At 37.6% G+C, this 25738-nt stretch overlaps 3 protein-coding genes across 3 annotated transcripts; 1 reads left to right on the top strand and 2 right to left on the bottom strand.

Annotated features, from left to right (window-relative positions):
* Positions 1-999: 999 nt before the first annotated feature.
* On the top strand, positions 1000-7413 carry SHS1 (Mitochondrial substrate carrier family protein). The gene is made up of 3 exons (XM_089145355.1): positions 1000-2112; positions 6414-6575; positions 6679-7413. Exons 1-3 carry the CDS (start codon positions 1537-1539, stop codon positions 7153-7155), a joined length of 1215 nt encoding a protein of 404 aa, XP_089001481.1. The 5' UTR covers positions 1000-1536; the 3' UTR covers positions 7156-7413.
* A 2031-nt stretch (positions 7414-9444) lies between these two features.
* Positions 9445-13979, bottom strand: LOC149025132 (uncharacterized protein At2g34160-like). Its single transcript, XM_089145354.1, has 5 exons — positions 13663-13979; positions 13141-13189; positions 10313-10375; positions 10158-10222; positions 9445-9885 (listed from the first exon to the last, which is right to left on the bottom strand). Exons 1-5 carry the CDS (start codon positions 13777-13779, stop codon positions 9787-9789), a joined length of 393 nt encoding a protein of 130 aa, XP_089001480.1. The 5' UTR covers positions 13780-13979; the 3' UTR covers positions 9445-9786.
* Positions 13980-15480: 1501 nt separating this feature from the next.
* Positions 15481-20853, bottom strand: LOC149025131 (DEAD-box ATP-dependent RNA helicase 37-like). Its single transcript, XM_089145353.1, has 6 exons — positions 19698-20853; positions 19506-19589; positions 18339-18581; positions 17728-17895; positions 17443-17556; positions 15481-17126 (listed from the first exon to the last, which is right to left on the bottom strand). The coding sequence occupies exons 1-6, from the start codon at positions 20370-20372 to the stop codon at positions 16608-16610; spliced, it is 1803 nt and encodes a 600-aa protein (XP_089001479.1). The 5' UTR covers positions 20373-20853; the 3' UTR covers positions 15481-16607.
* Between the last annotated feature and the right edge of the window lie 4885 nt (positions 20854-25738).

Below are 25738 nucleotides of genomic sequence, written 5' to 3'. Positions count from 1 at the left end.
CAGCAAATAAATACAAAATACTATCTTGTTCTCTCATTGTATCTTGTTCACTAATTCACATACCGACCAAGCTCTTTTTTGTGCACATTCAAGTGGTCTACCCTAGACCCAAACACTACTAGATCAGGAATAAAACTGAAGATTTAAGTCTTATAGGATGAAGGTTTACACACTAAAAATATCAATTAAAGTATGATAGTTGGTTGTGAAGCATTTAGACATCTGTTTTTTGTTATTAAAAATAAAGGGAGATAGAAGGGTGCAATGCCTTCATTTGTTGGGGCTTGTAACAAGTTAAGAACGAGTTAATTTTCAATTGCATAATCAGTTCACCAATAGAGACTATCCAGAGAGCCAATAAGCATGAGTTTTCCATACTGCATCTTCAACAGAAGGTTTCCACTTGAAGGCCATTGGAGACAAACAAAACGGTGGCTCTCCCTCCCTCCTCAAGAATGGTTCAAACTAAATGTTAATACTTCCTTGATTAACTTAGTAGGTAATCTTAACACGACCCAACGACCGTAAAGGATTATGATGGAAATCTGATACTAGCCATGTCATCTCCTTCATGCTTCAAAACAGTTTTCCATCGAGAGGCAACAAAGTAAGAATTAACCTAACCGAAGCTTTAAAATAGGGAATTGAAAATCTGATTGTTGAATTTGATAGTTTGGACTTGATCATGTATAAATGGGTGAAGTTTCCATCATTCCAATGGAGATTGAATTGGTGGGAGAAGATATTAGACATCTCAAGACTCAAATAGAAGATTTCTTGATGTTTCTTTCACAATATTCACAAGGAGATTCCAAGGGCTTGTCCTAAATATGTAAAATTTTCTCTATATTAGTCAAGTGTTTTTACAATGTATAATATCTCATTTCCCTAAATCACATTTTATGACAGTAGCTTTTTTTTGGGGACATAATAGTTTATTTCCAATTAAAGACCCAATAGTTTATTTCCAACTGAAGCTCCAAAAGATGCCCTTTTGTAGCCACCTATGGTTGGATTCTCCGTTCTACCAAAAGAAAATGGTTGGATTCTCTCTGCGCCCACCACTTGCCTTCCTCTCGATTATGCGGTTTCACTCCAACGCAAACCCTTTTCCCCTAACAATCTTTTTATAATTCTGGGTAGAAACGTTTCTGCAAAACTGAATCCCGGAGAAAGAGAGAGCCTACTAAGAAGCAAATCGAAGCTTAGGATTCACCAAGAAGCTCCTCCTTCCAAGGGTGAAGACTCATTACCAGTCTCAACTCTCAAACTTTCTCTGGTTTTCCTGTTCAACCCTTTCCACCTAGAATCCTCCGTCCATTTTTGGATACCCTTATTCCGGATTCTCCTGCGAGCATGAACGCAATCTTTTTTCCCCTTTTTCTCTTCTAATACATGAAGTTCTGGAGAAACCCATCCGTTCGACCACCCATTTCTCTCACCGCCATATAAACCATCTTTAATCCGTGGCAGAGATGGTTGTTGAGATATAAAAGAAAAAATTCCGGAGGAGGTTATTTTATAGGTTTTTGATCGATGGGTGGTCTAAGATTGCAAGCCGGCGAAGATAAAAGAGATGGGTTCTTCTCCAGTGCTGGGATGGGCTTACAATGGGGTCCCCAAGAAGGTTCTTTTCACCCAGGAGGTCTATTTGCTAGTGTAGGTCAGATGGGAATGGGTTTTGGTATTTCGCCTAATTCCCCGAATCCAAGAGACAATGGTTTGAAGCTTCCATGCACAGACTTGTATCTGAAGTATGTATCGTCGCCGGAATCCGGTTTTAGGATTGTGGGTATTCCACCGGAGACGGTGTTGGGTGAGGCTGAAGGATCATTGGAAGGGTTGAAGAAGAAAAAGAAGGGAGGTCTGAAGTTTAAGTTGAAGATAAAAAACCCATCGCTGAGGAGGTTGATCAGTGGGGGCATTGCAGGTGCCGTGTCTAGGACTGCGGTAGCTCCTCTGGAGACAATAAGAACTCATCTAATGGTGGGGAGCAGTGGGCATTCAACCACCGAAGTCTTCCATTCAATCATGAAAACAGATGGATGGAAGGGCCTGTTTAGGGGTAATTTGGTGAACGTGATTCGGGTTGCTCCAAGCAAGGCCATTGAGGTAGGTTTATTGCTGTTTTCATTAAATGGTTCTCTTGCCCACAAATTAGCCCTCGGTTTTCTTTTGTACACGCATCATTTGGTGGTTTGCTGATTATGACCTGTGTTGATTTAAATTTTTTTTTTTTTTTGTTAGATGAGCATGTTATTGGATTACTGAATTGCTTGCTTCTTTCTGTACTGTGTTCGTTGATTCTCTTTTTTGTTGTTCAATTATCAATTTTATTTATTTTTAATTATTCTTGGTTTTTATAACTTCAAGGATACATTAGCAGAAAGTTAGACTAGTTGTTGCTATCAACAATCAGAAGCATTTCTGATATTCCTTCTGTTAACTTGAAGCTTGTCATCTTACAGATTCTCTCTACTTTTTGCTCCCAAGTCCTAAATTTTATCTGCTATCCTTCTATGGTCTATTACTATGAATAGTGAATATGTTTTCTCTACCCAAGCTTCTGCTTCCTTTATTAGCACATTTTATATCATCTACATGCTTCATTATTACAGACCCTGAATATTGCTTGAAAAATGTCAGTCCTCGCCCATTTGGATATGCTTATTGTTCCACTGTATGAACATATACATGCTCACAGTTCTTTCTATGCTTCTTTCAAGATTCATTTTATCATCATTTTTGAACCAATGCTAAATCTTGAGCTGGACTCCCATAGATGCCTTACAAGACCATGAATGACGATGGACAGTGAAAAAAGTTTGACAGTGGAAAAAGTTCTGAGTTGTCCTATTATGCAAGTAAATACCTAATTTGGGAGCAATCAAATGCACAAGGGGAAAAAGGCAAGTGACTGGCTCACTGGGTTACAACATTGTGTTTGTTATGACCTTCCTGTAGTTAGTTCTCATGCAGTCTTACCACTGAGATCATTCTTGTCATTCTCAAATATGTTTATGATATAAAATTTGTAATGTTTGGGGTTGCAGCACATATATGATCTAATGCTTATGGAATGTATGTATCTAAACCCACATCAAATAAATAAATAAGTAAACAATAACTCTAATGTTGTAATACATTGGACAACCTGACCAAATGATCACTGATGCATACACGGATCAGATTTCTAGAATTGCTTCTTTCTTTGTCTTGCCTTGCAAGTTGGAAATCTCAAGTATCCAAACACTCTTCCCAACCCAGATTGTTGGTCAAAATGAAAAAAAAAATCCGGTTTGACTTATTCTGAAGTGAGTTGTTGAGTTTAGAGACTTTTACTAATCCTTGTATTTTAATTTGACTTTTCGGGTTTGTTAGTTGTCAGTGGTTATGGTTGACTTCCTCAAGTTATGAAGTGGATTAGCATCATTGACCATTATCTTTAATCTGAGCCTGGAAATACGTGATTGTACTTCTCTTTTAGAACTGAACTAGTTGTGTTCTTTAGCACTTCTTTGAACATTTTGCTGTTATACCAGAACTTTGTAAATTAACCATTTCCTTCAAGTAAGATATCACATTTATAATTCTCGCTTTGTTATTGTATCTTTGCTCCTTTAGACCTGTCACTTTCAGACATTTTTTGTTTCAGTTTCAAAATGATTGCTGATGCCCCCTTTTACTACTCTTAAGGCATTATACCAAACTTATAGCTATTCAATTCCTCCATCCTCTCCTCCTGTTATAAACAGCAAGTGATCTATTCTAATTCACCCTGGTAACTTACATCTTCTCTTATAATGAAAGAGATTATTTTTTGTTGACTAATTTTAAAATTCTGAACTCCATGTAATCAGGACTGAGGACATTTATTTAATTTCTTTGTTCCCATAAATAAAGTGGCAAATGTTTTCAAGGATTGCCAAGATGTAGAATATGAAATTGAATGCCTTTCCCTAAATTAATTCAACAATTTATTTCCATACTGTTGCCATCCAATACTCTCAAGTTCTTTTAGTAGTTTTGAGTAAATTATTTGAACATTGCCTGACTTATCTGACAACTAAGTGGAAGTCTTCGTTGCTTTTGATTTTTACTGCTTGATATCCCCTGAAACTAACGATTTTAGTAGAAAATTTGTCGTGACTAAAATACAGTTAACATTATTTCAGTCTGCAACCACATAATGTTTTTATTTATTTTTACATAATGGAGACTCATTACTCCTCTTCTCTTTCATTTTCTTTTATCTGGTTCACATGGTACAACTACTGGCTGTCCTAAGAGGGACCAATCACAAGGTGGAAACAAAATTAATGCAGGGAAGATTTTCCATTTCTTCATTTGGTTTTCATTTCCATGATTCTGGATCAAGTTTATTTTTTTTTTCTTTTTACATAGTATTTGTGTTTTAAATTATCTACCTTGGTCCCTCAACAGTCATCCCTGATTCAAGCGTTGCGTTCAAACTTCAAGGTCCATTTTGGTCCAATCCTTCAAAAAAGTTGTTTATTTATGTTTCCTGGTTCTTGTTGGTAAAACCCATCTTTTGGATTGAGAGAGATTCTCAAGGGAGAATTTATCACTTGAACCGATTGATTCTGGGTAGGAATTTCACTTGTATATGGACATCTCCCTTACTCTGACAATGAACTCCAGCATGAGGAATGTTCCTTGTTATGAAGCTTATCTTGATCAAATCTCAGGTTCCGTTATCATTCTTTAAAGTGAGAATTAGTGGAGTTCCCCACAACTTCTTCCTGTGCAAATTCTGTTTCTGAATTAAGTTGCCAGACATCTTTCTTTAACAAGAACTCTCTCTCTCTCTCTCTCTCTATAATCTTTTTATTCTTAAAGAGCCATAATTTGACTCCACATATAATTCGTTCACAGTAAACCTTAAAATCTCTCTCTTCAATGAATCCACATAATTCCTTCCCAGAATAGAACGGGCACTTCTAGTTGTGCTCATTGCAGGGGGCCTTTTCTTCTGTGAGTATGAAGCCTTCAGATTCTTTATTCTCTACTTTGATTTGTTGTGAAGATCGTACCACAGTGCTGCTGCTGAAGGAGGAGATGCTGCCACAACCAAATTAAATGGGAAAGCTGCCACCTTTGGAGCAGATGATGATGAGATGACTTAGGGCTGAGTTGCAGTCTTTCATGGTTTGGAAGGAGGAAGCTCTTGTGTGCAAAAGAGTAATTTAATCAAGGGTATGTGAATCATAGCCAGTGATCAAGGTTTGGTCACTGCACTTGTAATCACTAACCATGAAATTTCAAAGACTGGAATGGTGATTTTAAAGTAGGGGATTAGCGAGTAATAATGTCAACTAACTCTGGGCATGTCCAAGAAATACTCTAGGTTCTTTCAATCTTCTTTATCTTCTTATGAGGGCTCATCTGATTCCCCTGTACACACTTTGGTCCTTCCGTTTCACTGTAATTTCTTATATTGTTGCTTCAGCCCCAGAAACCCTTTTTTTTTGAAACCTGTGGATGTTCTCCTCTTAGTTAAAATGTTTAATTTAGAGCTATTAGCCGTCTAAAATAAGTTTGAATATTCAGTAGAAGAACATAAAATTCATAAAAAGGATAAATGTGATAAACTTCTGCTGTTGTCAAGACTTGGTAGTATAATAATTAGAAATTGAATCTTACCTTGTTGGAGGGGGAATCTTGTACAAGTTAGCAACATTGATGTTATGTGGACTTTAGATGAGATAAATTTGAACTTTTTGTAAGTGTCTCATTAGGATGGTTATGGTGATCTTTGAATAGAATTTCAGGTAGGTTATTGATTAGGTTTCAGAGAAGGAAAGGGTACGTGACCTAACTGATACCTACTCTTTGCTTTTATTACCTCATTGTGTTGGATATTTGCCTGCTTGCTGTGGAATAGTCTTCCAGTGGAATTTGACTACCATGAATTCACCATCTATTGGAGAGAATACAGAGTTGAATTTTTATAGCTTTTCCTGTCAGCCTATCCAGTTGCTGTGTGTGTGTGTTTCTGGTTCTTTGTGATGGACATGATACTATGCTTAATAATTGTACCATTTGTAATGGGGAGTTTTGTGTTCCTGCTAATATGGTCCTGCTTTATGAAAATTAAGGAATATGCAAACCATCTAAAAAAATTTGCATAAACAATAGCAAGTTGTTCTAAGGAAATACTTTCTGAACCCACCTTCACAAGCTAATGGTGCTTTTTAGTTGCTGCTATTCTTGCTACTGAATTATCACAATGCTCCATCTAACGGTGCTTTTCAGTGGCTGCCATTTTTGGTAATGTAAAGTTACTCTTTGAGCCACCTTGACGAGACAATTGCTACTAAATTATCACAATGCTTCACCTAATAGTGCCTTCCAGTTGCTGCTATTTTTGCTAATGATTCCCTTTTCTACAGTTATTTGCTTATGATACAGTTAGGAAGAACTTGACGCCCAAACCTGGAGAGCAGCCTATAGTTCCCATCCCAGCTTCATTGGTTGCAGGAGCTGTTGCAGGAGTTAGCTCAACCTTGTGTACCTATCCACTTGAGCTAATCAAGACTCGTCTGACCATACAGGTATATGAAGCCACAACCTTTTTTGTCATCTTGGGTTTGTCTTCATATTTTCGTCCTGCCTAAAATTCTCGTGTATCTATTTTTGGATTTGGTGAAATCGCAGAGAGGTGTCTATGAGAACTTGTTAGATGCATTCCTGAAAATATTGCGAGAGGAGGGACCTGCGGAACTTTACAGAGGTCTCGCTCCAAGTCTTATTGGAGTAGTCCCTTATGCTGCTAGCAATTACTTCGCCTATGATACACTGCGAAAAACTTACAGGAAGGTTTTCAAGCAGGAGGAGATTAGCAATATTGCAACCCTTCTAATTGGATCAGCAGCTGGTGCGATTGCAAGTAGTGCAACTTTCCCACTTGAGGTGGCTCGTAAGCACATGCAGGTGGGGGCTCTAAGTGGTAGGCAGGTCTACAAGAATGTATTCCATGCTCTGTCAACTATACTTGAACAAGAAGGGGTTGGAGGTCTTTATAAAGGTTTGGGACCAAGCTGCATGAAGTTGGTTCCTGCTGCTGGGATTTCTTTCATGTGCTATGAGGCATGCAAGAGGATATTGATTGAGAAAGAGCAGGAAGAGGCATAATGGCCTTGGAAGATCCAATACTTAACTGAGGAAATAAGCAAATACCTTAGTGTGTCGAATCTGTAGAAGGAAGAAATCTCGTCTTATACAATCTTTTATTGTGGTTTCATATATCAGTCTCTCTTCCTCTAGTATTTTTCTTTAAAATCCAGACGTGGGAGCAGAAGTAACCTTGTAGGATTTTTCAGCTAGAGTTTTCATTATCATACAAAGAATGTTTTTTTCGGCGAGCCAGGAAAATTATTTATATTACCTGTTTGAATTATTTCAATAGAGAAATTTTCCATCTTCTTCCCCATTTGTTTCGCTGATAGTTTTTGTCTTCTGGGAATGCTGTTGGAATGTTTGCAAATATTGCTGGAATTGGAATGTTGACAAATCAAAGTCAAATGCAGCTTAAATTTAGTAGTTTCTGATACATCTCAATGATGGTTCACAGACGATTGTGGACGTTTTAAGTGCTAATGAACCCCTCTGAATTGGAGTTCAGTTCCAGGACAACTTGTTGCTGGGAATTGGAATGTAAACAGAAAAACTGGAATAACAGTAAAATGACTCAAAACAGGAAATTTATGTCCCTCCATCCTTCCGAAGCCACAACTTGTTTCATTGTTCTGTTTTCTGTATCATGGTAAGTTCAGGTGACGGATCTTATTATCAAGGACTGCAACTTAACTCTTCAGCCACTGTGAAGCTGGAGTCTTCTTAACCCATGAATTGAACCTAGGAAGGGTCTTTCAGATCTTCCTCAGTAACATTGAGGATTAATGTTGAGACTCACTCTTTGAGGAGTTAAAAGTCATAGCATCTAATCACACACAGGATGAATGAAGAGATTTTCTTTCTAGTGTTAAGTGTATTAAAAATTGAATTATCATCTCCCAAAGCGACTTACCCTTAATAAAAGCAGCCTGTTGTAGATCGACTGTGCTGGTGGAGTTCTACATGAAGATGGCATCAAAGCAACCAGAGCTCTGGATTTTGGAGTCTAAAGCGTGTATGCTCCCTATGCTCGCTTCTTTCTCTTCCCAATTCCCCCTTAGCAACTATATAAAACTTTGATAGTGATATAATTGAAGGGTGGAAGACTGAATTAAAAAGTTGCACTCCTGTGTCTTCATTCAAGCAGTGTACCTGCCTTCAGACTTTATTCCGGTATATACTTTCTTGAGGCTATGTTCTCAAGTTGCAGATGCCCCTGTGGCGCAGAGGACGTCAGTTACTGGAGGGCTCTGCTGGCCTCTCATGCTCAACCAAACCACGGAACTGCAGGCATGTAGGCCCATTAAGCATGCCATAGTAGTTGTAGACTTATCTTCTTTCATACAGAGAATATGAAGGACGTACCGAATGCGCAAGGCTGGAATCATATTATAGGATTTGGGTAGGTGACAAATAGGATTGCAGTCAGTATTTTTGATTATAGGAAAATTTTCAATGCCACCACCTGAATTACCACCTAAAATTAATGACATTCTTTGTGTTATTCAATTTATTAGTCAGGCTCCTTATAGTAGAAAATCATGTCAATCACAACTAACTGGATATAAGCAAGTTAAACTTTTGAAAAAACAATAATACAAACAAAAACCCATATACTTGACTAGTTTGTCTTCCTCTACTATTTATAATCACTCTTCATCTTCCCATTCTTACGTCTTCTACAAGGTTTCTATTTTCCCATTCTACAGGGGGCGCTTACATGCTCATATAGACTCAATAGAAAAAGGTTAATCAGAAAATATAAAAAGAGAAAATTTAGGTTTTCCATTACAAAACTATCTATTAGAGTAAAATGATTATCGTCCACATCCCTGCCCCCTGCTACCCTCCCACCTCACCACCCGACCGCCGTCTTGTTCCAGCAACCATACCGAAACGAGCCCACCAGCGTGAAGACGAATCCGGATCATCTCCCCGTTGGGGGAGCACACAGTGCTCCCCATGCTTTTCTGACCACAAAAACCAATGGGGCCCACTGGTAAAAAAAAATTTTAATTTTTTTCAAAAAGTATTTTTCACCGTGGACCCCACTTATTTTTGTGATCAATAAGACATGGTGCTCCTGTGCTACCCCAACGGGGAGAAGATCCGGACTCCGTGAAGACGTTGCCAGCCACACCATTTTGGCCTCAACCGCGCAAACCCCCCGCCGCCAGCCCATATAACGTGCCACTTGCACCCAGAACTCACAAGCAAATGACCAACCCACAACCACGTCATATTTCGTGGGCCAATGCTAAAAACTGTTTTCCCACAGAATTTGAAAAATGAAATCAACGGTTTGCCAACCTCGCATAAAAATCTGAACCGTACGATGGATAAAATGTTTTTTGATGGGACTGGCTTCCCAGCTACATATGTGCAAACATGACTCTTAAACACAATTGGCTGAAGAATTCATAGAAAAAACAACAAAAATAGAATTATGAATGGCAGAGGTATTTTCTACAGAAGCTACTACCGAGACAACACTATCATAGCTCCCCAAACTCTTCTAAGTACCAATCTAGGGACCATTCCCACTCAAATGTCACACAATCAAGAAAAACAGATTGGTTATATGCCATTCATCCCTCGTCAACATAAAAAGGACAAACTATATGGATACTTGACGAACATGCCGGCTACTCAGCTTTGCTCCTCGATATCTCCTGCAGCTTCCCTTTCCTCGGCTGCAGCGGCCATCAACTCGTCAAAGTTCTCTGTCTTCCCAAGCATGATCTCAATCTAAACCACAAAAGTTTGATTTTAGTTCCCACTCAGAAAATAATAAGAAGACAAACATTGTTTAACTCGTTAATCATGGGAAGAAGACAAAAAACGTGAGAAGGGAAAGGAGAAAGTTGTATTGGTCAACTAGGTTGTAGCTGTCCACAACCTTAACACCACCACAACACCGTTAATGAGTAGTTCTGCACCCACACCCTATATTTCGCATAACTACATATCACGCCACACTGAATTTTCCTTTCGAGGGTTACTAGCTTTTTAAAGCTTACCTTTGCTTTCTGGATTGGTCGCCCCCTTGACTCATCCTTCATGTCAACAGTAGATGTTGTGATCCCTGCATACATTCAATTTTGTAGGAGGTTAACTTCAACATTCGGTAAACGCTTTCATTGAAAAGGTCATCAAAATGTGAAGGATAACTCACTCTTCTCGACTGCCAGTCCATTGTTCTTTAGGATCTCAGCAATGGTGACAACTGTGGCAATAGCTGGAGAATAAACAAAATCAACCATTTCAGTGATCGCTTCCAAGGTAGGACTTCCAAATTTTAAAAATATTTATTGCTACAGATGAAAAAAAATGGCCTTCCACATAAAGACCTAAATAATAGAAACACACCACTTTCAGAAATTTGCACAGGCACTAGCATTGATACAATTAAGTCCCATGACCTTTATATGAATGTGTTTAAAAACAACTCATCCCTAGGAGCTCCTTGAATTGATACAATGCAGCAACCGTGCCCTATAAGTGTGTAGACTAAAATACTACTACCTTATACTGGTGGTCTATCACTTGATCATTCTAGATATCAAGTCCTAGGCGATGTACCATGGAAAAACCACACCTAGATGTCCTAAGCCATCAATAGCTTAGATGATGCCAACTGGAAAATCCAGAGGCAAACTAAGAACAAAATGAGTATGCAGCAAGAATGTAAATACAAACACACAAGTATATGCAGTGAAAAGGCAAACTCAAATTTTCTGAAACAAGGTAATCAATTTATTTCTTAGACGTAAACAGATGGACATGATTAAGATTAGAAACAACATTTGGAGTGATTTTGGGTTAAGTGAACAATAGGATGAACACAGAATCGCAATCAAATGCCTATCGCGCACACATTGTTGAAAAGCAACTTAGGAACATCAATTTTGAACACTCGATTAGTAGTCTAAACAATAAAAATAACATGTTTATTCTACGTATAGAATTTGACATCCTAGCAGGAACTCAATGACAAGCTTCAACTATGAAGCAGTCTAAGCTAAAATCGTCACAATAGCAATCACTTATGAAGATAAAACAAAGACAAAACACAAAATGGTACTAGGGAAGATGGAGACCTAGAGAAGCATAACAGGTACAACCAACAATACACCACCCCACTACCCCAGGGTCAAAGATTCATACATTTTAAGAAGATGATCACAAATACAGATGAGAATAGGCCTTCACAGGGATTGAAGTATCTTCAGCTCTCATGAAAGTCAATCTTTATTTGGCTGGTTGGGTCATCCCAACATAGTTGGCAACATAAAAGTATCACCTGTTAATTACTTCACGGATGACAGAAACTAATTCCAGTAGGAAAAAATATATATTTTGAACTGCACTTCCCATTAAAATCACATTTAATTCTAAGAAAGCCATGTGAGGAGATTGATCTCAAACCTAATCAAGAAATTGCAATGTATGGTTTTACTTGTAATTCATCCAAACTGATGAAATGTGAAATCATCGATCAGAGATTTCAGGGGTTTCTTTATCTGATTTCAGAGATTGAGTGGGAACTTTCAGTAATTCCAGGTAATTCAACTTGGATACTAACACTGCCAGGAGTTATTCCATAAAGTTAGTCAAGAAACTGTTGCATATGCTTTTATTGGTTCTTCATATTGATAAAATGTGAACTTCACAACTTTCAAGAACATATGTTAGTTTTATTCCAGTCAGAAATTGTCAAATGAAATTAACACAATCCAACATCCAAATCAAGGAGTCAGTAAGAAAAACATGGTTAACTAGCAACAATGTACATCTTAGAAAGCAGACAATGAGACACTCACATGTTCCCATGTATGGTATTTATACTAACATGTTATTTATCCTTATTAGCCAAAGGGGTAAGGATCCAGGGCTCCAATAACCCAAATTGGATTCTTTGGGCACATCCAATTAATAACTGACTCAAAAGTAATAACCAGATGCAATCTGGCAAGATACCAGAAATTTCAAGGGGGATTTGGCAACTGAAGAATCAACGGGACTTGAAAGAATTTACTATTTACAGACAGGCAATCTTAAAAGGACTGTAAAATATAGACTTAATGAGGACTCAAGGGAAAAGGAAGGGTTTAGGAAACTGAGCCAAAAAAAAGAGTCGTGCTGGGAAGACATTGTCTTCAACCTTAGAAGCATTGACGGGTTCAAGCAACAATAATTCCTGTGTAAGACCAATATGAACTGAAGTTAAAGCAGAAGATTCCTCACCCAGTATCTTGTTAGACCAACCAAACAAGTAACCAAAGGGAAGCCTTAAGGAGGTGAGAGGTTCAGAAAATGAAAGAATAATAGTGAGATGAGAGGATAACTCTCAACCCAAATAATTGTCATCCTTAACAAAAACTATAACAAGACTATTAACTTGGACCGAAACTGAATTAATACTACTTTATACTGAGGCCTATTGAAACTAAAAGAGAAGACGGCAACATAAATCAAGGAAATAAATTAAATATCCTGCAGTTCAAAAGCCCAACTGGTTCCTAGATAACCCACAGGTTTAATGTGAACAGATTGTTTTTGCATCAGAAAAATCAATGAAAGATAACAAAAAATAAATAATAACTTTCTAGTTATTTGTAATCCGTCAACACAAACACACACAAAACACCTAACGCAAAAAAGGAGGAGTACCTAGTGCACAAAGCTCCCACAACTGCAACGTTAGGGAGGATTTTTTTCTACACTCAAAACACATGACCACTTGATCACAGTGGAAGAACCTTACCATCGCACCAAGTCCTATCCTCTAGTGAATCAACACCAGCACACAAGTAAAATTTGTTGGATTGTCTACCAAGACTGACAATCTCATATGGCTAGCCGATGTTGCAGATTGAAACAACCCAAAAAAAACTCCAACTGTGTGAACTTTCTTACAAACGAAAGAAAATATTGACAGATAAAAAATAATAGGCAACACATTGGCCAACAAAAACAAGCTACAGGTAGAAGAGACAATACCCATTCCAAGGGCCGAAAGCTCAACCTCATTATGTTGCTGCATATACCTCTGCATAAACATTTAAATCAAGGAAAATAAGCTATCAGATTATCATAACATCGCAAGATGCATTTTTAAATTTTTATTTCTTTCTTCTTCGTACTATGAAACAGAAAAACCTTTCACCAGAAAAAATAGAGCAATAACAATGATGCCATAAGAACATGAAAATAAAATTGAGACCGCACCGTCGACTCTCAACACATTATTAATTGTTAACCCAAAAACATTAATAATACCAGCATATCAACAAATTAAGGATCTATAATGACAGTATGAAACGCGAGAACGTAGTAGTAAAAAAAAAAACATAAATAAATAAATGCATGACAGTTGAAACAGTCTCAGATGAAGTTAAGTTATAACAGGGATTAACTGAAGAAAGAAATCAGAACTGCATCCTAAATAGAAACCCTAAAAAGAAAGAAAATTTTTTCCTATTTTCAATCGCAGATAAAACTCAGTTAAGATTTAGGTTTTACCTTGGCGAGATTAACATAGAAGAAGAGGGGCTTCTTAGTGTTGGAAACCTGAATCCGATTCTTCTTGTGCGAGTCGACGATGGCGATGTTATTCACTCCCTCTGTAATCTCTTCCATTGCGGAGAAAAGAAAAAAAAACCTAGTCCTTACCCTAACACAAACACACGAAGAAAGAAAGGAAGGAAGGAAATATGAGAACTAGGAACTATCGAGACCCGTAGACGGAAGGAAGAGTAAATAAGCGGGAAACTCTCTCTCACAGACTCAACCTCTCTATTTTCCCTATCCCTATATGTTTCGTACTCTAACAAGTCCCATGCCCATATCGCGGTGGCTAGGGTTTCAGCTCCAGTCATGAACCACATTGCATCTGGTGAATTCGTCAACATAAACTAAAATGACCATTACAACCCTATGAACATTATCATGTACTTTTAAATCCATTCTTTGCTTGGGTTAGGGTTAAGGTATCTATACATGGTCCGAGTCGACCTATCAGTCCGGTTCGATCGGGTGAACCATCGAATGTTCTGGATCCAAAAGAGTAGGCCATGATTGATCAAGTCACAATCCCTGGGTCCGCTTCCGGTTTCCCCTGAACTTCATTGACCAACCAAAGTTCTTCCTGATGATCACAAGAGAGAGAAGGTAAAATTTAAAAAATAAATAAAAAATTAAAGTCTACAGGCATCCAAAGTTGGATAGATTAATAAGGTTTCATTAAAAAAAAAAAAGATTAATACATGGATGCCTCATGTTTGGAATACGATTTTCTTCACGAAATGGAATATATTTCGAATTTAACCTAATACTTCCTCTCATGAACAGGTGACAAGTAAATGATAACAACAAGACGGATCAAACAGTGGTTGGTTCGATTGACTCGGTCGGCACCTTCAGAGAAGAACCAACCAATACGTGCCTGAAACACAAAAGAACTTGGAGGTTATGAAAAGAAACGTTATCTCGTCAAGCTTGGAATTGGCAATCGTGTCTTATATATAAACCTTAACTAACCCAAATTGAAGGAGAAAAACCCTACAATCGAAAAGCTACAAACAAGACTGATGAGTTGATCAGACAGTAAGAAATAAGAGGTAAGTCTTATAAAAATCTAAGCACAACATGAGGTGAAGGTAACTGAATTGTTTCCCTCCATTGTCATCTTTCAATTAAGCTCTATAACTTGCTAGAGCTCTGTGGTGATTTACTTATTGACTTAAGTACATAATCATTGGAGGTGGCTTCCTGATTACAATTTGTCTGACATTCAAAAGCATTCGTTAGAGTTTAAGACCATTGCGCAGCCTAGTAGGTCAAATTAATATCATCCTCAACAAGTAAAATTGATTTCTTAGTTCTTTTCCTCGTAGCAAATTGACAATTCAGCTCACCAGTCCTACTCATTAATCCAGAGATTATCGTATTTAATGTCTTGTTAACTAATTAGTGGGACATGAGTCAAGTGTTTACCCAAAAATTGTGTTAACAATGCTGCATTAAGAGGTGTCAAATTGGGTGGGTGCTTTGGTTTTGGGGTTTGAAAGTTGGAATAGATCCAATTCGGCCTGATTCTGTACAGAGAAATCTGTAGACCTAGAACAACCGATTCTGAAATTTATCCAAACAACTTCTCCTGTCCTGTTTATATAGTAGGTAGCAAGAATAATTCAAATTTTAATCGAACAATACGTCTCTCACAATTTCTTTAGTGTATTACCGACTTGAAATCTTTCTAAAATAAATATGTATTTGAAATGGGTGAATTTAGAAATCCAACATAAAGAATTCTAGAGACTTTCACCATACTAAAACAAATACCTAGAAATGCAGAGTTGTTCAAGCAAAATTATAATCCACAGCTTACAAGTGGTTTTGCCAAGTTGACGAATGTATTTTGATGGAGGAATTCAATGGCATGAGAGGGATAATGATTTAGTACGAATCTGAAATTTCTGATGAGGGAGGCGAGGGGAGTAAAATTTCAGAAAACGCAGTCAAATGGATGTTCAAACTCTCAAAAATTGAAGGCAAAAAGGACACCATAGAAAGTATACTTTGAGCAGGACCTGCTCTGTTTTGGAATCAAAGTGATCCACCTTCCAGAGGGTTCCCCTTACATTCCAAATGAATTCGAAGCAATGCAAGGCATTGAATAGCACACAATTAGAATAAACACTGAGAATAGCCATGAAAAGTACATACGCAAGGCTACATGCAATTGCTAGTATTGTTTGTAGGAACTGAAGTTAACAGATTTTCATAGGATTCTAATCAAGTCCAAGGGTAATCATTTTCCTATCGATAAATTACTGCTAGAAAATTAAGTTTCAGGAAATACAGATAATGAATTTTAACTACAATGGAGAATCAGGAACTCTCTTTCTCCAAAATGCCAGTTAACATTAGTCTAAGTAAGAAACAGTGAAGCTCAACCGATGGCATCTATTGGATCAAAAGTATAGCAGAATCAAGCTATTGGTTTAAAGCTTACAGATTCAACTGAATCTCTGACTACAAATATAGATTTTCAAAGACAAAAAGTGCTGCATCAAGAAACTACAGAGAGAATCAGCACGGTGGGAACTACGGTCAATAGCATACCTATGGACAAAAATGCTAGCCACCCAGCAGCTCAAAAAATAGGCAGAGTAAACAAGAGAACCAACCCCTCCCACCTTCCCTCCAATCAAAAGAAAAACCTATTTAACCCAGTTATACATGTGAAGAAGAATAAGAGTACTGTATTACACACATAAACCAACACAAAGATGCAGCCTGTAAGTGTCCCAAAGTTTCCATGTCTATTTCCATTCTGTTGTTAGCTTTTCGTGACTACTAGTATGTACTTGTACTAGATTATGTACGTACTGTATCCTAATATGCTGTTTTTAGAAGCTTCATGAAAGGAAGACCACGGGGAGAGCATAGGTATATTGCTAGATTTAATCCCAACCAGTAGCAACAATAGGCCCATGTTCAAAGCCATATCCATGAAGTGGGGCAGCATGCGTACCAGCAGCAGTTGCTAAATCACTGCCACCCCCATATGAACTTGAGTGATACCTACCACCTCTTGAAATGGAATCTCCACGATAATCATGGCCTCCAAATCTGGGGTTACCACCATATCTGCGGCCCCTTCCCCCACTGCTACCGTGAAATGGTCTTTCAGCATATTTGGTGAGCCAAGGAGGAACCTCCTGGTTTGCTTCTTTCATGAGTTCTTGCAATGGCTTTGCCAAAGGTTTGTTCCCATCATTGAAGAATGCAGTTGCCACGCCCAACTTACCAGCACGACCAGTTCTCCCTATTCGATGAACATAATCATCTATATCTTTAGGCAAGTCAAAATTGATGACATGAGCAACGTGTGGGATGTCCAAGCCTCGTGCAGCAACATCAGTTGCTACCATTATTGGGGTATTACCACTCTTGAAGGATCTCAATGCTTGTTCTCGTTCCTTCAGAAAAGGCAAATAACAAAAGACACAGGAAACAAAAATCAATAACTGAACAAGCATAATGATTGCATTTGAAACAAATTGGACATCAGCACCAAACAATCAGGTGTGTGCTGAAAAATCCTATAACTCTCAGGCACCAAAGCAATTAATTCCTTGGAAATCAGGAAGAGCACTGATGTAGCACCACAATTGCAGAACCATCTAATGGTAACTTGATGGAAAAAACAACAAACTAATGGAGCACAATTATCAGATCTTAAGATGCCAAAAGTTACCAAAAAGGAAATCTGGAATCACGAGAAGTTATACTCACCATTTGCACCTTGTCACCATGAATTGCTGTTGCAGGAAAACCATTCTTTGACAACCAGCTCTCTAATGCATCTGCTCCTCTCTTCGTCTCCACAAAAACTAAAGTCAATGCTTGCTGCAGCACCAACAACAGCATGTAACCAACAAAAAGTATTTTCAGTAAGCTTCTACCAAAACCAACTTATCCAAATATGAGTATTTCTAATTGTTAAGCATGAAAGACAACAATAGGGAGTGACTACACAATTGTAATAGAAATAACTGTAGAAAGAAGTAATAACAGTACCTTCCCATGCATTCCATTCTCTCTTTGGGCATGAAGCAGATCCATCAAGTAGCTTCTTTTGTCCATCTCCTGGACAAAATCAACTCTCTGCTCAATAAGATCGGTACTTGAACCAACCCTTCCAACAGCCAGGAAAACATAGTTTGAAAGAAAATCAGAAGCCAATCTCTGCAGAGAAAAATCAGAAGTGAAATAAGAATGTGCAGCTACATGGTAAGCAGATTACGTAAATGCAGACCACCGGAAACAAAAGCCAATGGTTGTCTGTTTGGGGGGGGGGTAAAATATCCGTTGTAAAGTACAGAAGACAAAGCAAACTGCAGCGTCATCTCCTACCAGAAAACAGACGTAAAAATCATAACCACAAAAAACCATATCCTGGTTTCAAGTCACAGCATGCATAGAATAAATAGCATAGAAGGCTTGAGTAAATAATAGCATAGCACATTATTGCAATATACAGTCTGTATTTCAACCCCCCCCCCCATTTTTTTTTAATACACTAAATATATATTGAATGGCAACATAAATGTTTTATACAAGAATTTTAACAACTTAACAACTAATTTCTTATTTATAATTGCGAGGATGAAGCATTCGAATGACTTGACCTGTATCTCATTTGGAAAGGTGGCACTGAAAAGCATGGTCTGCCTTGTACCAGGGGGAGGCATGTCCATTTGTTCAACGATCTTCCGGATCTGTGGCTCAAAACCCATATCCAGCATACGATCAGCCTCATCCAAAGCCAAAAACTTTACCATTCTGAGTGAAACCTTCGCTCTTTCAACTAAATCCACCAAACGTCCAGGAGTGGCGACTAAGATGTCTACACCTCTTACCATTTCTTTCAACTATACAGAACATATTTTCAATATAATAAAAGCATCAATCAGAAGAATTGTAATAAATCACATATGACAAGCTCAGTAAATTACACACAACGGGAAGTAATCTAAAGATGATGACCAAATAAACATCATGAAAAAGTAATAATTAAAGGCGTGAGCAAAATATTAACTTCATCATCAAGTAATAGTCTATATACCAACAAACGTGAGAATGTTCAGCTGAAAATCACGAATTGGGACAGGTTAGACCCAAGCTTGGCACATATCCTTACGTTTAAATATGCTCCTCTTCTGGGTGAGCTCAGTGAAGCTTTGTTAAGGTCAAGGTGAAGGAATACACATCTTACCAAAAAGGAAAGTAGGTGCTCCACCAAATGAATTGATTGAAAAGAAATGAAATCATTGTCATCAATAGGGCAGTCAACTTCTTAAGAAATGAAATCACAGTTAGATGCTAGGCTTTTGAACCAGGCCAAAATGCAAAAGATTCAAAACAGTAATGTACTGATTTCAGCTGAAATCGCATATTGTTAATGAAAGACATAATTAATGATCAACTCCAACAGACCAAATGTTCCTTCTGACCATTCATCTTAAAGATGGGTGTTTTCAGTAGGTGCAGTATAACAGTTAGTATTTACATGAAAAGAATAGACTCACAAACAAAAACAATTGCGGCAGATCAAAATAAAACTAAGCCCAAGAACAGACACAGAACGCAAACAACTCTATTCCCACCCTAATCCCTCAAGAGAGGTTGAAATGATTCACAGCTGGCTACCTGTCGGCTGGATCTTGGACTGTTATATTTAGGGACTTGGGTGAGAGTCAAACGAATAAACAATAACTTAACAGCCTCTTCAAGAACGAGACAAATAATTAAAAACGAGAATAGAACCAAATGAAGTTTCCGCAGAAGCACCGGACCTGATGATTAATCGATACTCCGCCGTAGGCAACAGCAACCTTGACACCCGTCTGATAAGAAAATTTCTTGGCCTCTTCGTGTATCTGCAAAATAACAAACACGAGGGTTTGAAGATCTCCAAGCAGAAGCAGAAGCAGAAAATAATATCCAAAACCGAAATATATCCGTAGGTCCTAGTTATGTAGAAGCACCTGGCAAGATAACTCCCTGGTAGGGGAGAGAATGAGAGCATTAGGAAAAGCAATTCGTGCGCCACGAGAAGGCAAGCGCTGTTGCTGATGCTGCTGGTTCTTGATGATCCCACTGATAATTGGAAAACAGAATGCAGCTGTCTTCCCCGAACCCGTCTGAGCACAAGCCATCAAGTCCCTCCCAGCAATAACGATGGGAATAGCATGGCGTTGAACTGGCGTCGGCTTGACGTACTTGCATCTTGCAATATTCTCTGCAAGAGCATTCCCCAGATCGATCTCTGCAAAAGTACTAACCGGTAAGGGCACTTCGAAACCACTGGTCTCGATAGGAATGTCTTCGTAGGCATCGAAATTGATCGTTGCCCCAGCACCATCAGCTTCCTCCTCCTCTGTGACCTCCAATTCAGCAAACTTTTCAGCAACATCAAATGGATTTGGTTGACGCCTACGTCGATCACCCCTTCGATTCTTAGAAGACCTTCCGAATTCTCTGCCACCAGAATGCTTCGAATGATAATCAGTAGGCGAGTCGTCTTGCGCCGAAAACGAAGAAGAATCAGGGGATGCTAGGGTATTGTTTCTGAGATGAGGAGGGACGTAATTAGCACGGGTAGGACGAGAAAACCTAAAAGTTGCATCACTAGCATCATCATCAGCCCAGGACATTGTCATAGCAACAGTAGTGACAGTTATCTAGCAGCTGGAAACGGAACTACGAACCCTAAAAGTAACGAAATCCGTTGTTTATACCCTGGAAAATCAGCAACAGGGAAATGTGGCAAAAATAAATACAGTGCAGATCAATCCAACTCAACTAATCCTTATCCGAGCTAATGAAGTCGAATACTACCAAGATAGAACATCCAACAGGAATTCCTACTCGAAAACCTAGAACTGGTTGACAGCGAAGAGTCGGGAAACGGATCGATCTTTTGTCAAGAAATGAAGATATGGTGACTCAGAAAAATGGTTGAGAAGCAGAGCTTAGTTTGCTCTGTTCCAATGAGTGAGAATCCATAACCCCAAGAAACAGAGAATGTGTTTTTGTTTGCTTCCCCAGGAAGCTCTCGTATAGACCTAATAAAATAATAACTGCTCTCTGCTCATACTGTATATGTGAGAGAGAGAAAGAGAGAGATGACCCGCAGACTAAGAAAAGTGGTTTCTGCACCAATAGATAGCGAGTGCGAACTCAGTAGGAGAATGGGCGCCTCAGGCGATTAGCATTAATTATTAATTTATTATAGGCTAATTAGTAATTACTAACTAATGAATTAATTATCATGCAGTGAGTTTTGTATTAATTTATCAAGTTTAATGTTTACATTCGCTTTTGGTGAGAAATGCCTTTCCACGCTCAAGCGCACACTCTCACTCACCCATCAACCTCATAAGACTGTTTTGGCCAAGAAGATACTGTTTTTACATGTACCGTCGGACAAAAAGGTAATCGGGCCCACAACTGTACAGCTGTTAATCTGAGTTTGCGAACCTGGTCATGGCACGTGCCCCCACCTGTTAAATTAAATTCGGATGCAGCGTATGATGGGCGTACGGGTAAAGCAAGCTTGGCTCTTTCTGGAGGGATTTTATGGGCCGACCAATGTTTGTGGAATCGGATTGGCAAGAGCTCATCAATCTCATTGACGTTGAATATGATTCATGTATTAGATTCTGATTTTTCTAACCAATATATATATATATTTTGTGAGGTGAACGAAGAAACACATAGGAACGTGAAACCTTCCTTATATTGTTAGTTTTTTGTGTTAATCTATGTGTTAAATTATATGCATGCGATGCAAAAAGATATATAGGGGCTTAGGAGATGTAGAGGCACGACTCCAGACATGCCATCTCAAATCTTTCCTCTATGAAATTAAGATAAATAAAAAAAAATAAAAATAAGCCCTTGATCCTATATCGCTTGGGTTCACTTTCGGATTCCCAAAAAGATTAAGAAAAACTTAAGAAATAAGAAAAAAAACACTTATCATTAAGAATGACTTGATTTATTTATTCAAAAAAGAGTTACAAGAAGAGGACTACGTACAAAAGAGAGCACCATCACTTGGAGAGAGAGAGAGAGCAAAGAGAGCAAATAGAACAAAGATAGAAAATGAGTTCACGTAAGATGCCCTTGTCTAATAAAACCGCTAAAATCTTTGTCCCCTCCCGGCCCCTTCCCCCTTCCTTTTTTTATTGTTCCCCCTTTTTTTTGTTAGTTTCTTCTTGTCCTCCTCGTCGGGCCTTTTTTTTTTTTTTTTTTGGGGGGGGGGGGCCCCGGGGTTTTTCGCCCGCCCCTCTTGTTCTCCTTTGTTTTCTTTCCTCTTTCTTTCTTTTTTTTTTTTTTTTTTTTTTTTGGTGTTTTTTTGGTGTTTTTTTTCTCCTTTTTTCCGTGTTGTGGTTTTTGGTTTTTTGGGGCCCCCTCCTCTGGGGGCGTTCGTTTTCGCTGCGTTGGGGGCTGATTTCCCCTTTTTTTTTGCTCCTTGTCTTTTTTTTTTTTTTTTTTTTTTCTTTTGTAAATAAGATATTTTATTGAACACTGGAGCTAGTACAAGCATTGACTTCTTCATTGCACATTTGAAGAAGCCAATGATTGGTGTTATGCCAAACAGTCAGTAGCTCGACCGAGAGGGCCACCTTAGCCAAGGAATTTGCAATCACATTGCAAGACCTTGGAATAAAAACAAAAACACAAGATACAAACTCAGTTTGAACCTTATGTATTTATCATGATAGATCTGAAGGATTTCACAATATGGAGAGGAAGCATTAATTTTCTTAATCACTTCCAAACAATAAAGTAAAGACAAAGTATTATAGTACATTTTTTAGGGGACTATAATGCTTTTAACCTTTAATAGTATTTACATCTTTGTCCTCTGAAATGTCACTTCAATTATTTTAAAAAATGATTTCACGCAATACCCTCTACGCATGCAGCTGTGTGGTCTGCTGAAGACCGTAAATTTGGTATATATTTTTTTAAGAACCGCCCCGTGGCATTCCATGTATTATGAAACTACTGCTTTCTACATTGGTTTGGTTTAAGATATTAACTCATATTTTATAGACCGGGTTTTTGCCTAGCATACTTTTATACTTAGCATGCTCACGCGTGATAAACACTTTATTTTATAATTTATATTCAGGGTTAACCAGTTTTATACTAGCCTGGCCTAGTTTACTTAATGTTTTACATGTTTGATATTAGCACGGATCTTATTATAGTCCGGATTGAGGGTTAATGACAATTATGAGGTTATACATAATTGTCTTATGAGCCATGTGGTCTTTTATGGATTATGCCAAAATCCTTGTAATTTTGTTTATGTCCACAAAAACCATCCATAAGTTCAACGTCATTTGAGTGTAAGACGGATGGTAAGAAAATCACCATATGATAGGAATCTATATGTCAATAAGAATTTTCTCATTGTCTTTTTCCTTCGTTCTTTTGATCACTTCAAATTCAGCATCTTCTATAGGTGGCATGATTTGTAACTGAGATGATGAGTGTGGGTTTATGGGCCCACCAGTGCTTGCATGTGATTTTACTTCTCTCTCTCTCTCTCTCTCTCTCTCTCTCTCTCTCTCTCTCTCTCTCTCTCTCTCTCTCTCTCTCTCTCTATATATATATATATATATATATATATATATATATATATAAATAGAATATCTAATGTAGTTGTTTCGAAAATAATATGATGAAAAACCTAATGTTAGACGTAGTCTCACATTGAGGTGAACCAAGATAAAATTCGTATTTTTTCTATTTAATCGTGTGTGATTGATTGCTTTAATCCTAAATTACTAAGAGGGATCTTCACTACCACCGCTGAATATCAGCCCTATTTTAGCTAATATTATGTACTTGAGTTCTTCTCCAGAGGAATGTATTAATTGCTCTTATGTTCTTAGATTGGTCAACTTTGCCATACACCAATACACCACCTAGTAAGGAGGGCATTGTGAATTGCAACCACGACATAATGGTTTATATTTACTCTTTGATTGCATTATGTAACCTTGACTTAATCATTTCAATAAACTGGGCTATGTACCCCTCCCCCCCCCCCGACCCCCAAACCAAAAAGTAAAGGGTGATTGCTTTCCTCACTCTACCCATCTCGCTGATCTAACCCCTTTTTAGATGACCCAAGAAAATAAAAAATCCAACTCAATTTTTAGAATTGGTCGGCACAAACCTCAGTTCAATGAGAGATGACCCACATAAGAAAAGGGTGTGGGTCATATCCCCTGACAGAGAGCACTCTATGCTCTTCTAGACGGTGTTATAACCATAAATTATGTTGGGCCTACAAGTAAAAAATAATAAAATATAAAAAAATCCATCACCTTAACCTTGTGGGCCCCCTATAATTCGTGGTCAACCGCGGTTGGGGGGAGACAATCCGTACTCATAAAAAAAGTGGTTTATGCACCAATAAATAGAGTTTGTGAACAAAGTAGGGGACTCAGCACCTCAAGCAATTACCAGTAATTATTATACTAAATTTTAATGAATTAATTATCATGCGCAATAAATAAATAATTGAGAAAATATCACTTACCTCCCCTAGGCAATACACTAGACCCCCTCTTAGTTGGATTCCTTACCTCCCCTCTTCCTGCATATATCAAACACCTCCCCTCGTTCTTTCCGGTTTTCTTTTCCCCTTATTTTTCAACACCCCCTCCCTGCATATTATTTTTATTTTAAACCCTAAATTACCGTAATCACCCAACCAGTTAAACTACTAAATTACCCTCAATTAAATAATTATTAAACCAAAACACCATGTGGCCTTTATCTTTATTATTAAGCCCAACTCCCTTTTTTTTATTTTCTTATCAAACCATTAAAAACGTTACAATCAGTATTGCATTAGGAGGGTATGTTGATATTACCGTACTACTATTTTGGGTTTTTGTTGTTTGATAATTTAAAAAAAAAAAGGGTATGTTGGACTTTTAATAATTAAAGATAATTTGGATTTTAAGTATGGTGTATTGGTTTTTAACAATTATTTTAATTGAGGGTAATTTAATATTTTAATTGTTTAGGTGATTACGGTAATTTAAAGTTTAAAATAATAATAATTTTTTTTTTAGCCAAGGGTAGTTTTGGGTTTTAGAAATATTTCGGTGTTAATTTAACGAGTTACGAGGGGAGGTGTTTGTATTTTGCTGGTAGAGGGAGGTAGTGATATTTCCAACTAAGAGGGGTGTGTGCTATTTGTCCAATTGGGGGGGTGTGTATTTACCCTAAATAATTTTTATATGACATCTACTATTATTAGGGTGAAATTAGTGACCTCCCAATATTATATTGTAAATTATATAGCATTCACATAGAAAATTACAAGTTATTCATAGTTAAATTCTGTTGTTAAATGATTGACAAAATTACTTAAATGCCCTTACCATTATTTAAGTCATTTAAATTTTGAAATTTCAATTACCCAAATGCCATATGAACTATAAAATGGCATAATTACCCTCAATTAATACCTTCCCATACTTAACTCTTAGAATGGTGATCCATTTTCTATCTATATCTCGTTGAAAACTGTCCACCACCATTGCAATTAAAATGAATCAGTCCCCACAACCTGTTCAATGAGAATCGATTCTTTTTTAATTATAGACTTCTTAGCAAGCCAAAGTGAGGGTGAGCAATACAGATCAGATGCAACACAAAATAACTATATAATGTTATAAGAATTTGTTTTAAGTTAAATGGTGTAAGAATCATATAAAGGACTCTACCAAAAAAAAAAAAAAAATCATATAAAGGAGGAAAAGGCGATGGAATAAGTAAGGGTTTAAAAATTATAGATTGACTTTTTTGTTTTCTTTATAATTTATAATAGAATGTTAGAAATAAATTAATGATGTTCCCACTGAAACACAACCCCATAAAGTACTGGGCAACTTAGATGTATTTAAATGTGTCAATCGGTACGGTACCAACTTTGGATACCGAAAATTAGAACCGGATCGTTTAAATTCCGTATGGTACGGTTTCGGTA

This window comes from Hakea prostrata, chromosome 2, assembly GCF_041222555.1.
Source record: "Hakea prostrata isolate BN-2017 chromosome 2, UWA_Hpros_2, whole genome shotgun sequence".
Lineage (NCBI taxonomy): Eukaryota > Viridiplantae > Streptophyta > Magnoliopsida > Proteales > Proteaceae > Hakea > Hakea prostrata.
This window is presented reverse-complemented; position numbering and strand designations above follow the sequence as displayed.

Bases quoted from the DNA above. Each gene is read 5' to 3' on its own strand.
- SHS1 (XM_089145355.1), top strand. From the start codon at position 1,537: ATGGGTGGTCTAAGATTGCAAGCCGGCGAAGATAAAAGAGATGGGTTC. The intron at 2,113-6,413 runs GTAGGTTTATTG...CCTTTTCTACAG, and splicing joins CTCCAAGCAAGGCCATTGAG to TTATTTGCTTATGATACAGT. The intron at 6,576-6,678 runs GTATATGAAGCC...GTGAAATCGCAG, and splicing joins AGACTCGTCTGACCATACAG to AGAGGTGTCTATGAGAACTT.
- LOC149025132 (XM_089145354.1), bottom strand. From the start codon at position 13,779: ATGGAAGAGATTACAGAGGGAGTGAATAACATCGCCATCGTCGACTCG. The intron at 10,376-13,140 runs GTATTGTCTCTT...TTTATTCTCCAG, and splicing joins GCTTTCGGCCCTTGGAATGG to CTATTGCCACAGTTGTCACC. The intron at 10,223-10,312 runs GTGAGTTATCCT...GAATGTATGCAG, and splicing joins TGGACTGGCAGTCGAGAAGA to GGATCACAACATCTACTGTT.
- LOC149025131 (XM_089145353.1), bottom strand. From the start codon at position 20,372: ATGACAATGTCCTGGGCTGATGATGATGCTAGTGATGCAACTTTTAGG. The intron at 18,582-19,505 runs GTCCGGTGCTTC...TGTTCTGTATAG, and splicing joins GAGTATCGATTAATCATCAG to TTGAAAGAAATGGTAAGAGG. The intron at 17,127-17,442 runs GTGAGTATAACT...CCTTTTCTGAAG, and splicing joins ATGGTGACAAGGTGCAAATG to GAACGAGAACAAGCATTGAG.